Here is a 16700-nt window from a genome sequence, read left to right as displayed (position 1 = left end):
ATTGTCCAAACGACGTGAAAACGTTAGAATTCTTACCTGAATTTGGTATGGTTGTGCTCCTCACAACCTCACGAGTTCAATGGTGTAATTGGTTTCTTGATTGGTGAAGGTTTGAGTTTGTTTGTGTGTGTGTCTGTATGTAGAATGAAGAAGAAGAAGAACTCGGGGAGAGAGAGAGAGAGAGAGAGAGAGAGAGAGAGACAGAGAAGAGACAGGAAATGAGGGAATCCCGGGGGAGTGAGACGAGGTGTATGAGTGTGTGTGTGGTCCTACAACACCACACAACACAAAACTACACGTAAAGTAACGAACTAGGGGTAAAATTGTAATTTCACATGTACAATTCGATATTTCCGGGACGGGATGTCACAACCTACCCACCTTAATAGAATTTCGTCCCGAAATTCAAAATAACCAAATATAACCCCTAGTGATCGAAGAACAATCTGGGATACAAATCCCTCATTCGATCTTCTGTCTCCCAAGTAGCTTCTTCAACCGAGTGATTCATCCACAAGACTTTCACCAAATTTACCGTCTTGTTCCTCAGAACCTTTTCTTTCCAATCTAAGATCGTTAACGGTTCCTCGTCATACGTCAAATCTGGATTTATCTCCAACGGTTGAGGAGGTATCACATGCGACGGATCAGCAACATAATGTCGGAGCATAGACACGTGAAAAACGTTATGCACTTTAGCCAACTCCGGAGGCAACTCCAATCTGTAAGCTACCTCACCAACTCGTTCTGTGACCATGTATGGTCCAATGTACCTGGGACTCAACTTCCCCTTCTTTCCAAACCGCACGACACCTCTCCACGGTGAAAGCTTTAGAAATACCCAATCTCCGACCTCATACGTTCTGTCCGTAGCATGCCGATCTGCTAAACTTTTTTGTCTATCCTGAGCTGCTTTCAGGTTAGACCTAATTACCTGAACATTTTGAGTAGTCTCCTCGACAATCTCCGGGCCCACTAAGACTCTTTCGCCAACCTCTGACCAACACAACGGAGTGCGACAAGATCTACCATATAAGGCTTCAAATGGCGCCATGCCAATGCTCGAATGGAAACTGTTGTTGTAAGCAAATTCCATCAAATCTAACCGCTGGTGCCAAGCATCACTGAACTGTAATACCGATGCTCGCAGCATATCCTCCAAGGTCTGAATAGTTCTCTCGGATTGTCCGTTCGTCTGTGGATGATATGCCGTACTGTAAAGTAGTCTCGTACCCAAAGCTTCCTGAAAAGCTACCTAAAACTTCGATGTGAATCGTGGGTCACGATCCGAGACAATACTCACAGGGACACTGATAGGAGCATATTCATGCGACTTAAATGGCTTGTTCTCGTGCATTTACGTTATGTTTCTTTAGTTATTTTAGTACTTTAAGCTATTTTCGTGTGTTTGTAGGTCGAAAGGGCTAAAGGAGCAAAAAGATGCATTTTGGAGCACTTTTGGGCTGAGGATGGATAGCTTATGCTTGGAGCCAAAGTGTTGGACGAAATTGAAAACCTAATTGAAGACCAAAGTGTTGGAACCTTGTTCCCTTTAGTTTTAGGATATTTAAACCTTTCCTATATCCTTAGTCGTGCATAACATTCCAACATTCCACTCTTTCATTCACCACTTATCATATCATACACTTATCTTATCATCACCACATATCATATATTTATTACTTATCATATCATTCATTCATCTACATATCAATAACCACATATCATTCATTCATTACTTATCATATCATTCATTCATCTACATATCAATAAACCACATATCAATAACCACTTATCTTATCACTCAACATATCATTCACTTATCACTTATCTTATCATTCACTTACCACTCAACATATCACTCAACATATCATACACTTATCACTCATCACACTTCATCATTATACCACCATTCATTCTTTAAAACACATGCACATTCACACACACTTCACACAAACAACATTCACATGCAAACACAAGCTTTAACCAACAAACAAAACAGCCAACACATGCACCAAAACACCTTTGCCGTGGCCTTCACTCCCCCTTGCATTTTCAGCCATTCCACTTCATCATTACACCACCTTCTCCATCTTTAATCACATGCACCACCAATTCAACACATGCACTTGTTCCTCCATTAAATCAACCACATTCATCACCAAAGATCCCTTGTGCCGTGAGTTCCATTGCATTTCCAGCATCTTCACATGTCTTTCTAGCTTTCCCTTTCATTTCCACCACTCATTCTTCATCATTTCAGCCACCTACATGCATTAATTATTAAACTCTTCATCATTGCATCCAGAAAATGAGCAAGAAAGCTTCCCAAACACATGCATACACACACCATTTTCAGCACACACATGCAAATCCAACATCCCCAAAACACTTTGCCGTGGGCACCATTTCACATTCCAGCTTTCCACCATGTTTTTCCATCATTTCCTCCACACAAACATCTTAAACAAACAGCCATTTACACCTCCATTACTCCTATAAATACCCTTGCATTCATTCATTCAATTCATATCTCATTTCATACACAACACACCACAAACACTTCCATTCCTTCTCTTTGCCGTGAGTCCCCTTAGAATCCAAAACCATCTTTCCATTTCCACCACTTCCCAACCCTCCAAACCACTCCTCTACCATTTCCATAATCCCCCAAACCTCACCTTAGACCTTGTGCTACAATAACGAGGAAGATAAGAGGGCCTAAACGTTCATACAATTCAAGTTTGAGTTGTTGGAATGTTTAGGTGTTTCTTTGATTTCAAAGTTTAAATTCAATTCTCTTTGTTTTGTACGTATGAGGAATGGAAGAGAAGAGTGCCTAAACGTTCATACAATTCAAGTTTGAGTTGTTGGAATGTTTAGGTGTTTCTTTAATTTCAAAGTTATGAGGAAATAAACCCCCCTTTAGCTAGGGGGTGATTCGAAATAAATGTTTATACTTGCATTTTGATTTGATTACCTTTCGTTGGAATTTCATAAGTTTTGAATTCAATTTGTTTAACCGTTTGATTGATAACTTATTTATGAATGTTTATTGAGAGTGCACGCTTAATTTTCATTCATGAATATGACGCTAGAATATAAGTGAGTTTCACCTAATCGTTATGAACTTATATTCACAAGTAGTGGAGGTTGCTTATAAACAATCGCGTTAAACGAATTCTTGGCATAAGTTTCATGCGTATTCCATAGTAACGAATGCCTCGTCGATGTTTATGATTTCCGTTGAACTTAATGATCTTTGTTGAATGTCTCTATCATGCGTATTCCATAGTTAGGGACTTTGATTAAGAATAATTTGGTTGTAATGCGTATTCCATTCAATCCAACGAATCTAGGGAAATCTGAAAGTTAATTTAAGCGAACCTAATTAACTTGGAGCATTGAGTTTCATAATTTATCGAAAGACCAACTGAGAATCAATCTTGTATGCAAGTATAACATGTGTGGAGAAGAACCCCTTAGCTAGCCATACCATCCATTCATTTCCGTCAATTTCATATTTACAATTTGTTTTCTTTACAATCTATCCATTTTAGTTTAAATTCGTCCAAAATCAATCCCCCCATATTTCGTTTAAGTCTTAGTCTTAATCTTTCTTATTTTTAGTTTTGAATTCTTCGAGTTTAGTATAGCATTTTAGTTTGTGTTTTTAAAAGCATTTTGAGTCTTTTGATTTGTTTTAATGTTTTACAGTTTAGTTTTACATTCTTTGAGTCTAGTTTAGTGTTTTATATTATGTTTTTACGTTTTTAAGTCAAATCCAAGTGATTAACAATCCCTCCTAATCCCCGGTCCAGAACGATCCCTACTTGCACCTATACTACAATTGATAAAAAGAGGGTTTAATTTGTGTGCGTATAAATCTCGCATCAGACACCATGGTACTTCACAACCTTTGAGATAAACAATTCCGCTAACCGGCTCAAAGAGTACTTCTCTCTCACTGGAATAAAATGTGCCGACTTAGTGAGCCGATCAACGATCACCCAAATGCCGTCAAAGCCATTATGTGTACGCGGGAGCTTGTACACAAAATCCATAGTGATATTTTCCCATTTCCACTCTGGAACGGGAAGCGGCTGCAATAGCCCAAACGGCTTCTTTCTTTCTGCTTTAACCTGTTGACAAACAGCACACCTGCTCACATACTCGGCTATCTCCCTTTTTATACCCGGCCAATAATAAAATGGTCGAATGGTATGATACATTTTAGTCGCTCATGGGTGCATGGCATAAGCCGAGATATGTGCTTCATCTAGAATTTCCTTCTTCAAATCCGCATTACTAGGCACGAACATTCTACCCTCTAACATCAACATGCCATCAGAATCACGAACTCTGAGATCTCGCCTCCTTCCTTGATCTCGAGCTCGAATTAGTTCTTGAGTCTGCTCATCAGCTACTTGAGCTTCAAGCACCCGATCAACCAAGATTGGTCTAACTTGAAAATTAGCAAGTAACGCCACTTCTCGGTCTTCTGCTTCTAACCTTACTCCTGTAGCACGCAAGTCCACCAAAAGAGGAATACGACTAGCGTACAACGCATTGATACGGCCCTGTGACTTCCTGCTAAGTGCATCGGCCACTACGTTCGCACGACCAGGGTGATAATCAATCGTGCAATCGTAATCGCTGAGCAACTCCAACCACCTCCGTTGACGAAGTTTAAGTTCCTTCTGGGTGAAGAGATACTGAAGACTCTTGTGATCTGTGAAGATCCTACACTTTTCTCCGTAAAGATAATGTCTCCACAACTTCAACGCAAAGATGATAGCAGCCAACTCCAAATCATGTGTAGGGTAATTCATCTCATGGGGTTTCAACTGCCGCGAAGCATAAGCAATCACCCTACCATGCTGCATCAATACACATCCCAGACCATTCAAGGAAGCATCGCTATAAACCTCGAAATCACCACTATCGTCCGGGAGTGCCAAAACAGGTGCATTAGTAAGACAATGCTTCAACTGCTGGAAACTCTGCTCACACTTATCATTCCACTCAAACTTAACGTCTTTCCTTGTTAACCTCGTCAGTGGCAAGGCAATTACCGAAAAATCCTTAACGAATCTCCGATAATATCCCGCCAAACCAATGAAACTTTTCACTTCAGTGACGGTTCGTGGTTGCTCCCAACTCTCCACAGCTGCAACCTTCTGAGGATCAACCAGAATACCTTGAGCAGAAATGATGTGCCCCAAAAACGCGACTTGATCTAACTAGAACTGGCACTTGCTAAACTTAGCATACAATTGGTGTTCCCTCAACCTCTTCAACACCAAGGTAAGATGTCGAACATGCCCCGCTTTGGACTTAGAATACACCAGAATATCGTCAATGAAGACAATAACAAATCTATCCAAGTAAGGCTGGAATACTCGGTTCATTAAATCCATGAAAGCTGCTGGTGCATTCGTCAACCCAAACGGCATAACCAGAAACTCGTAATGACTGTAACGAGTCCTGAACGCCGTCTTAGGAACATCATCCCTACTAATCTTCAGCTGATAGTACCCAGACCTCAAGTCTATCTTAGAGAATACACAAGCACCTCTCAGCTGATCAAACAAATCGTCGATACGAGGCAATGGATAACGGTTTTTAATCGTCACCCGATTCAATTGTCTGTAGTCGATACATAGCCTCAAAGTCCCATCTTTCTTTTTCACAAACAACACTGGAGCGCCCCAAGGCGAAGTACTAGGCTGAATAAATCCCTTATCCACTAATTCCTGTAACTGCACTTTCAATTCCCTTAACTCAGCGGGAGCCATACGATAAGGAGTTAATGAAATAGGATTAGTACCTGGAAGCAACTCAATAGTGAACTCCACATCTCGATCTGGGGGTAAACCAGGTAAATCCTTAGGAAAAACATCAGGGAAGTGTCTAACCACTCTCACATCCTCAATTCTGCTAGGAACGGTCTCATCTAGCACCACATGAGCTAGATACCCCTGACAACCTTTAGACAACAACTTCTTCGCTCGCAAAGCCGAAATAACGCCGTGTCTTACCCCACTCTGCTCACCCACAAAAGTAACCTCAGGTAATCCAGGACGATGAAACGTAACTACTTTCCCGTAACAATCAATGTTGGCACGATAGAAGTGCAACCAATCTGTGCCCAAAATCACATCAAAATCGACAATATCTAACGGGATAAGATCAGCGGGCATAACAACACCCTCTACTATCACTGGACATCCTGGGTACATACAATCTACAACACATCTCTCTCCTCTAGGCATAGCGAATTCTAAATCGTACCCTAGAGGTGTGGGGCGAGGTTGCGTCAATTGAGCAAATGTATGAGAAATAACGGAATGTGTAGCTCCACAATCAATTAAGACTCTAGCAAAATAACCAAGAATGTTTAACGTACCCATAATCAAGTCCGGGTTGTTCTGAGCATCCTGCAGGGAAATATTGTGAATACGCCCCTGGCCCTACTGTCGTCTGCCACGACCTCTGCTCGCTTGAACACCGCGACCTTGAGCTCCACGCCCCTGACTGGGCTGACTCAACTGTCTCGAAGACCCTGCACTACTAGTAGCAATCTCACCCTGTTGATACTGTCCTCCTTGGTACCATTGAGAACCACCTACCGGAGCTGGAGGATACGGCATGTAGTTGCTGGAATACGGGGGATAACCACCTTGTGAATACGGGTCCTGGGGGTACTGATACTGTCCCGGAGCATAGGGAACAGCATCACCCTGATAGTGGTAGGCACCACCTCTACTTGCCTGGCCATAATTACTCGGACCCTGGATTTGCCGAATCGGTGCAGGTGGCGGCATAAAGGTCTGCTGCGGCTTCTGCTGCTGACCCTGAGGACAATTCACCGCTATATGTCCCACCTGTCCACACGTGAAACAACCACCGCTGCCACGCCTGCACTCGCCGAAATGTCGGTTATTACATCTACGGCAAAATGGAACTCGATTTCGACCACCATCACCTTGTCTCTGGCCTCGAGCGCCTCCATAAAACCTACCTCCACGTCCCTGTCCAGAGGTACTGAAACCACCACTAGACGAACTTGAACTAATACCACCCCTCTTGAAGTTCTGAGTCTGGCGAGGCCCAAGCGACATTTGACCTTTCCCTTTGTCATCTTTCTTTTCATCACTGTCACTCGACATATTCTCTGAGTCCTCAATCCTCAATAGTATCTCATAGAACTCCTGGTAGGACTCACAGTGAGTAGTAGTCGCCATAGAACGCCATCTTTTCCTAGTGCCTAAGCGGAAACGACGAAGCATCTCCGCCGGATTACCAGCGACGTCAGGATAGTAACGAGACAAATCGGTGAACTTACGATAATACTCGTTAGCCGTCATCTTTCGCTGTTTCAACTCGGTGAATTCCTGTTTCTTACGATCAATATACTCAGGGGGTACAAATCTCCTCTGAAACACATCCTTGAAAACATTCCAATCAGTCCTCTGAGCTGGAGTCAACCTACGAAGCTCCTGCTCCCACCAGGCTGCAGACTCCATCTCCAGAAACCATGAGGTTGTCTCGACCCACCTATCCATAGGAAGGTTCCCCTGGTTATGCAACACACGGAAAGTCTTCTCTATGTGTTCCAACCAACGTTCTGTGCCTTCGTGACCCTCACTACCATTGAACTTATCCAACTTCAGATTATACATAGTCTCCAGAGGAGTCCTCTGGGGAAGGCGCATCACTGTCTGAAGGGCTGTAGCAATAACTTCCCCCAACTGAGTAAGATCGGGGAAACTAGGCTCATCAGAGCGACGTGGTTCCCGACGAGGCGGCATGATTCTAACAGAAGACACCAACTATTAGAATACTCACAAAGACACAGGACTGCCAAACCTAGGCTCTGATACCAAGCTGACACACCCCGACCGAGATCAGGGCGTGCTGGCCGTCACCCGAAGGTGACGTAGCCATGTGCGCGTGCGGAAGCTAATGAGAAGGTAATATAAAAGTATGAATAATTAAAAACTACTAGCATACAAAGTACTAAAACAAGTGCTAGCGTATGTGAGACACAATTTCAGAGTAAGTCTACAGCAGTCCAAAAGGAAAGATACGACATAAATACACCCGAAGGTGACCCTACAATGGTGAGTGTCTGTCAGAAATGCCGGGACGCCCTCTGGGATAAACCACCGAACTTGCTAGACCACTAGAACCTGGAGGGGCGCAAAAACAAAAGCGTGAGTGGGCAAAAACAAAGCTCTTTGAAAACTCTTTAGCAAAATACATTCTAACCCCTCGCCGTAAAACCTGTATACTTCCCAGAAAATGAACATATATACGTATGTATAGATATGCCAATCATGCTCCATATAATGCCATTCATGCTCCATAATATGCCATAATGGAATCTCATAATCAAATGTAAGTGCTCAAGCGTAAATCACATCAATAACATATAATCTGGCAGCCGGGAGTCACCTAACGTGACCTGTACGGCTGCATATAGAGCTCCATCTCAAACTCAATAACTGAATCTGCACACGAGTCGGAAACACCTAACGTGGTCTGTACGACAAGATTGGGTGTATCATATATACGCTCTAGTGCTACGATCACGTGAAGACTATGCGAATAATCGCGGGTCACCTACGAGTCGGAACCACCTAATGTGGTCTGTACGACAAGCCTATGCACCTATCTTGGATCCAAGCTGAGCGTGTGGTGCGGGTGAACATCACGTGAAGGACTATGCCCTGGCCCTGGGCGGGAGCACTAACACCGGGGTGCAGATTATGAGCTCTCTATGCATCTCAAGCTATTATTGAATACAAACATGAATACCACTTACCTGGCACTTACCTGTGCGTCCACAGCACCAAATACACATATATATAAATAACGTATATGCAACTAATCATGCATAACCACCAATTGTATAAAAGGAGTGACATATAACAAATAAGCATTTATACTAAATTTCTGGGAATTAATATGTATATAGGTATATACGGAAAACAAAAGCCCACTCACTGATAATTGGAAGGGTCGTAGCCCCCCTGCCTCGAGTGTGTACGCTCGTTCTCGGAATACGAATCACCTATATGCGAAAAAGCTACGAAAATGTTAATTTAAAAGCACATAACCAACTTCTCGTAATAACTTCTCATACATTGCTCAAAATGGACAATTGAATATACCAACGTGCTCTACACAACCTCAGGATCACACCCATATTTTTAGAATAATTTTTGGACCCCGCACGCGCCCCCACGCGCCTGAATAGGCACGGACCTACGCGCCCCCCACGCGCGGCCACGTGCCATGCACACTGACGGCGTCAACTGACGCCGTCAGGAATATTCCGTTAAACTGACGGAATATTCCGTTAAACTTAACTGACACCGTCAACTGCCGTTAGGAATATTCCGTTAAACTTAACGGAATATTCCCCTTTCTTCTTCGGCGAGACTCCGGCGCCGGCGACGGCGACGGCGCCGGAAAACTGGGAAAATTTCCAACCGTGTTTTCTCACTCGTTTCTCAACCGTTTTTCATGATTCAAATGCCAAAATGAAGCTTAGGACTAGTAGAACAACGTTAGACCACTTTTACAAGCTAAAACTCACTAGATCATACCTGTCCACAACTTCAAAAACCGGCCAACTTTGCACCAAGCTTTCCCGACGTCCAAACTCGTCCAACGAAACACTCCGAGGCTCCTTGGGACCTCACTAAGACATCTACAAGCTTAGAAATTCCAAAAACAAGCTAGATTAAGTTTGCATGAACAGTACATAAATCGGCCATTGTCCAAACGACGTGAAAACGTTAGAATTCTTACCTGAATTTGGTATGGTTGTGCTCCTCACAACCTCACGAGTTCAATGGTGTAATTGGTTTCTTGATTGGTGAAGGTTTGAGTTTGTTTGTGTGTGTGTCCGTATGTAGAATGAAGAAGAAGAAGAACTCGGGGAGAGAGAGAGAGAGAGAGAGAGAGACAGAGAAGAGACAGGAAATGAGGGAATCCCGGGGGAGTGAGACGAGGTGTATGAGTGTGTGTGTGTCCTACAACACCACACAACACAAAACTACACGTAAAGTAACGAACTAGGGGGTAAAATTGTAATTTCACATGTACAATTCGATATTTCCAGGACGGGATGTCACACTAACCACCTTGCATGTTTTTTTTTCTCGGATTTTCAATTTAATTTGGGAAAAGAGCAATTTGAGTATTATGAAAGCTTCATTTTTAACCATAAGAGATTTTAACCATATTAAGACCAGTACGATTGAAGAAAATATAACTAAATGTCATGCCGTTTTGGGTATTACAAAAACAAACTATTATTATGCGACCAAAGAGAGTGCTTCTTAGTTCAACTTCTTACCAAAGTGAATTTGAGATCATTATTTCCAAACATTTCATAGATTGACAATTCATTCTTCAATAAATATAGCTTAAATTTGCTTATCACTCTATTTAGGTGGTGAATATTACCACTCCTCCTAAAACGAGCCACATATTTATAGTTTAACCATAGTTAACTAGTTTAATTTTCTTTATATAACAAAATAACTTGCAGTATAGTACTACGGTCTAGTGGTAGACCTATTCACTTGTAAGTGAGAGGTCTTAGGTTCGATTCTTGTCAAAGTTGAATTTAAACCACATTATTGCTAACTCATTGTGAAGCTAAACCCACCCAATCCCCTATGATGTAGATAATATCATTTGTTAAAAAAAAAAAACACTTAATGATTATATCATGATTCCTTTTGTTCTCCTAGATTATTTTGCATCATCAATGGTTCTAAATAACAAAATAACTTAATGAATTATCATTTATTTATTAATTTAATTCGTTCTAACTTTCCAACATCAGGTCTCTCAACCTTTATCTCCAACCAACGATAATTTTACACTCATATAAAAGGAAAATCACACATAAACCTTTGCATCTTATTTATTTTCTTCCTCCAGGACAGGCTCCAAAGATTAAAGTCATCCTCCTGGACTCCTTAAACGCCTCCATTTATTTCTTCCAGGACAGGTTCCAAAGTCATCCTCTTGAACTCTTTCTCAAACGCCTCCATGCATGAGAAGGGCAAACATATCGGTACTACAACTCCATATTCCTCTTTTAGGCTGTTGTCCTGAACATAGAAGGTAATTAGATTGACAGACTTGGCGATTCCGGCAAATATTGGCTTTCCCCAGCCGAAGTTTACCTCCCCAAAACCAGTACGCGTGTTATCAGAAACTATAAGGACATTCCATGCCATTGGAAGTGGAGGTCGTCCTCTTATTACGAAAAGATCTGCCAATGATTTCATGTACTCTTCACTCATTTTAGATTTCAATTTCTTCACCAACTCCACGGCATATCCCAACGGATTTTCACATAAAAGTCCCACCTTTGAAACGACAGTTGGAATTGCAAATGCATTACCATAGTATCCCAAAGGAAGACATAAAGTGTTGTGCTTCCCACGGGCATTGACCGCGCATGAAAGGCGGACAATCTCTTCTGGATTCAATCTCAGTGAAAGTGTGCGACACTTCCAAACACAAGCTGTTATCAGCTCAAACCTGGAGGAAGTGGAAAGGTGTGCCGGAAGTTTTTCCCTAATTGCTTTTATCTCCTGTGGACCAAAATAGAAAGATCGTTGGACCAACGAGCCCTCGTCTTTGGTTAAAAGAAATGAGCTTTCTGGATTGCTTATGTGCTCATATTCATAATGTGTGCATGTAATTCGTGGTGAATGTCGGGCATCCAAGAGCTCTCGTTCCCACACCGGCGGGATAGAGGGTGAATGTGTGCCTTGAGCCATCTCTCCAACTGCGTTCAAGAATTGGGCCAACCCCATGGCGTCAAACATTGTGTGGTTTACGCGCGATGCAAATATGAAGCCTCCACACTTCAGGCGAGTCACCTGCATTATTTAGTGCAGCAAATACTTTCTGAATTAATCTTTAGACTTTCCCTTGATTTAAATTGACAGGAGCACCCACTTGCTATATCCTAAAATGTTCATAAAAAAATTTTACCAAACAAAACAAAAGATGAACATATGAATGTAAAGAAGAAAAAAAAAATTGAATATGTGCTTCACAACACGTTACATTTATACGTGATTATCTACACAAAAAAACTGCGTACACTTGCTTGATAGATAGATTATATATGTTTGCCAACACGTAATGCAAATTAGCATACTTCTATTTGTATGTTCATTTATTTGCTAAAATTTTCCTCACAAAGAAGTTGACTGACCTGAACTAAAAAACGAAAAAAGAAAACAACAAAAACTATAAGAGCAATGCTAGATAGACTAAATTTGTAAACTAAATTTGAGAATTAAATGATGTGTCACCAATAAAAATAAGCACATTAATCAACACTTAAGTAATACTTCAATCATCAACTTCCATGTCATTTAGTTTCCAAAATTTAGTCTTCCTACTTTACCCATGCTAAGGAGACTAAATTTGTAAACAAAATTTGCAAACTAAATAATATGTCACAAATAGAAATAAATATGTTTATCAACCGTTAAGTAATAATCCAATCATTAATTTCTATGTCATTTAGTTTACAACTTTAGTCTCCCTAGCATTACCTTTACCCAAACTATAAACCTGATCTTTTACGATTACAAACTGAAAAAGGAAGCAAAAACTAAAACCAATATAAGACGCAAATAATTTATGAGGTGGATCTCGAACCTCAACATTTAGCTATTTTCCATCCGAAAAAAAAAGGCTTATACATTTGGCTATTATGCTCATATACACACATTTTATCTATAGATCATTTTAACAATCTAATGAGTTAAAATATGACACATCATCTACCACTAAATTTAATTAGTTTCATTTTATTTTCTATTGTTTTAACAGAGGTTAACCTAGTTACTTCTACCGTTAGCTTATTCGATAGATTGTCCTCTTGATTCCCAATAATGCAGACCATTACAACAAAAGAAGTGATTTCACACACCTTTTTTAGTTTCGCATACACTTCTCTTTATTTATGGCCATCGTATTGAACAAATTCAATGGAACCAAAGGCTATGAAGCAATTTTCACATACGTTTTTTTAGCTTCCCTTCTTTATTTATGGTCATCAGATTAAACAAATTCAACGAAATCAATGCCTATAATTAAACAAGATGTGTAATAGGGCTAAAAAAGGTGTGTGAAAATCAATTCCCAACAAGAATGGCAACCTCGGTCAAGGAAAGAAAAACATATGGTTGCGAAGTATCACATAGAGTGGTGTTATCTGAAGAAAGCTGGGGTTCCACCATAAAATCAATTGGTAATATGGGGAGTAACCCAACCACTTATAAGCCCTTACATGGTTTGATCCCTCATTGATGTGAGACTTTGTCCTCACATTCTCACACACCACTTCAAGCGTAAGATATGGTCAACACAAACAGGGTGGCATGGAACATGTGCGGTGGTTGAGCTTCACAGTGGGTCATCCTACTCTGATACCATGAAGAAAGTTAGGGTTCCACTATAAAATCAATTGCAATATGGGGAGTAGCCTAAACTCTTATGAGCCCTTACATGGATTTAACACTTTCCTCACATTCTCACACTATCCACATACTAGTGCTCTTTTTTACCTCCGACATACCCATCTCAATTTTCAGCCGTATGATTGAATGAATTGAAGATCAAAGGATAAAAATTAACAAGAGATGTGTGGGAGGTAAAAATTGGTGTGTGGATAGCACCACCGTGCGTGTCACATAAACTGATCTGGTTAAACCTCAAACGAATAAAATCAATTTTTATGGGATTTGTGAGACATTTGTTAAAATGTTGAATCTCTTTTATTCTTATACTAAGCTTTTATTGATCTGTTGGATATGGAAACCATGTTTTTGATGGTTTAGGATTCGAGAGAGAGAGAGAGAGAGAGAGAGAGAGAGAGAGAGAGAGAGAGAGAGAGAGAGGTTAATGTCAATTAGGAAAAGAATTAAAAGTTAAAAGTTTAATAAAATTATTTAAATTATATATTAACTCAAGTTGTTGTTCTTACCTGAACTAACAAGATAGGGCAACCAAGAATACCATCAGAGCCTGGGACGTTAAAAAGGAGTTCATCTAAGAGAGGACAAGGAGGTCGAATGGTGTCCCCGAGTTCCTCAAGCGTGAAATCAGCATCGGCTTCTATGAACAAGACACCTTCTCCATTACAATCTACCATAAGCTTTTTGTTTGGCCCTTCCCTCAGCCTACCAGCTACAGGGTAGTAATACACTAATGCCCTGCTTAGTGCGTCCCTAATCGCCGTAACGGGATCACCCTGATTTTCTTTGTTCCTGTAAGACAATATGAGTGGAAAATGAAACCTAGTGCCTTGCTGGTCGTCTACATCTGACAGCCGCTTAGTTTCGCGAGGAGTTGGTTTTGCCGGCTTTATGAGTTGTGGCTCCGACCGGTTCACCTGAAATGCGAGGGAGCTACACAATTCCGCCATCTCATATGGTCAACCCTTTTAGAGACTACATATACACTAGAGCTGCCTAAGCTTGGCTACATATTGTGAGAGTGAGTGGAGTAGCATTTATGTTTTGGACCACCCATCTCCGCCTGGTCCCCGTACATTAAAATGTATTTAATTCGGCAGGGTGATCGTTATCAAAGTTATCATCATTATTGTGAATTTGTGATAGTTAAGGCATGCGAACGTAGTATTGTGTGGTAAAGAAGCTTTGAGATAAATCAATAATTGAATTTCGACAAAAAAAAAATCAATAATACGATGGTTTCTTTGAGTGTATAATGGTTGGAGTAAGACACACTAGTAAAAAAAAATAGCTTGTGTGACGAAAAACATTTCATTGCCTCAGTGGTTCTTGTGCGACGAGAACATAGATTGGTCGCACAAAAATGGCATGATAAAAAAAAAAAAAAACCAAAAAACTTTATGCAATGAAAATTTTCGTCGCGCACGTGTTTGTCATGCTAAAAAAAAAAGCAGGAAATTTTTTTTTGCCACCAAATGTTTGTGTGACGAATATTTCCACATATTTGTCACGCAAGGTTTTACTGAAAACAGTCAAATGCCCTTAACTGCTCCCATTTAGTGTGCATTTATAACGCATTTTGCGCGACCAAGGGGTTCGTCGCACAAAGTGTTATGGGTTCTATATAAACCCTAGTTTTCAAAGGTTTTGTTTCAAAGATGATGGCCTATTCGGTTCCTTATTCAACAAAAAGTTGTGAGGAAGAAGGCTCTTGCAAAGGGAAAGGTAAAAAAGAAATTTATTGTTGAATTAGTTGGCTTATATTTGATATGGTTGAATTTTTTTATTTTATTTAATAGTCTATTTCTTTCAAAATTTTGGGGTAGAAAAAGAAATGAGGAAAGTTGTGTTGCGAATAGAGAGGTACTGGAAAATGGTGCCTGAGGAGTTGAAGAAATCCATGGTGGGGGATTTAACGGTAAGTTTGTATTAAAAAATGTATAATTATTTTTGTTAAAAAGTAGCATTTTTTAAATTACTAATTTATTTTTATTGGCATAAATACAAGTACATTGGGATGTTGATGAAACCGATGAGAAGCAATGGAAGTATCTGGATGACTTTTTCAATATGCATTTTCGGTAGTGGAAGTTTGATGTGGAGTAGGCTATGGAGCGTGGGGGAGTTCCTGATGCCCCTGCTGATGCCCCGGAGGAGGAAGATTGAAGTTTATTTGTTTGTTTGTTTTTTTTTTTAATGAAATTTGACGTTATGTTTAACTTTATTTAATAAATTTATGTTATATGGATGATTATTAATATTTACATTAGTTATAATATGTATTTGGGTTAATAAATTAATTTTATTAATTATTTTGGTAATGTTTAATTAGGTTTGAGTTTTTTATTTAGATTAAAATAAAAATTTACATTAGTTAAAAAGGAAACGAAAAAAAATGAAAAAAGAAGAAGAAAAATATGCATGTTGTGTGACCAATAGAGTATTCATTGCGCAACTTGTTTACATTAATTAATTATAAACAAAAAAGAAATATTTAGACTTGTGCGACGAATATATAGGTTCACCGCGCAAATGTGCTTTTCGCGATGAATACTATATTCGTCACGCAAATGCAAAAGTAATCTTTATAATGTGACTTCAGCTACAAATGCAGAAACTGCAGAATCTGCCTCTGCACCTCCTGCCCCTTCGTTTTTCTTCAATTAGGCATCCGTCACTTCCATTTTCTCTCAATTTCATCATCTAATACTCCCTCCATCTTCTTCTCTAGGTTGATTGAGCTATCTTGGTGTGTCTGGTAAGCTTTTTTTTGTTTAGGGTAAAATTATTAATGTCAATTCATACTAACGCCATGAAATTCGTTGTTTATAGAGATATTCTGTGTGATTAGCGATTGATGGAGAACGATTTGGAAGGTATTTTCTTCGTTTTATTTTAAAAAATATAAAAATAATTAAATTATGTTGTTATGTTTATATTATGTTGTGAAATTATATTTATATTATGTTGTTAAATTTGTACATGACGTACAAATATGTTATGATGTACGGAGTTAATTGTAATTAACTTCGTACCTGTATTTTTGTAGTAAAACTTAGTTTCCTATTCGATGATTAGCTGGATTTCACGTGTGGATGTGAAAGCATGACTACGGTCCAATTAATTCTTGAATTGTCTCATTATTTGGATAGTTTAGGAATGCACAGT

General features: G+C 39.9%; 1 protein-coding gene across 1 annotated transcript; it reads right to left on the bottom strand.

Annotated features, from left to right (window-relative positions):
* Positions 1–10812: 10812 nt before the first annotated feature.
* Positions 10813–14603, bottom strand: LOC137711399 (alcohol acyl transferase 1 allele GSa-like). Its single transcript, XM_088696066.1, has 2 exons — positions 14042–14603; positions 10813–11918 (listed from the first exon to the last, which is right to left on the bottom strand). The coding sequence occupies exons 1-2, from the start codon at positions 14480–14482 to the stop codon at positions 11004–11006; spliced, it is 1356 nt and encodes a 451-aa protein (XP_088552192.1). The 5' UTR covers positions 14483–14603; the 3' UTR covers positions 10813–11003.
* Between the last annotated feature and the right edge of the window lie 2097 nt (positions 14604–16700).

This window comes from Pyrus communis, chromosome 6 (assembly GCF_041283825.1).
Source record: "Pyrus communis isolate YQ-2024b chromosome 6, ASM4128382v1, whole genome shotgun sequence".
NCBI classification, from domain to species: domain Eukaryota; kingdom Viridiplantae; phylum Streptophyta; class Magnoliopsida; order Rosales; family Rosaceae; genus Pyrus; species Pyrus communis.
This window is presented reverse-complemented; position numbering and strand designations above follow the sequence as displayed.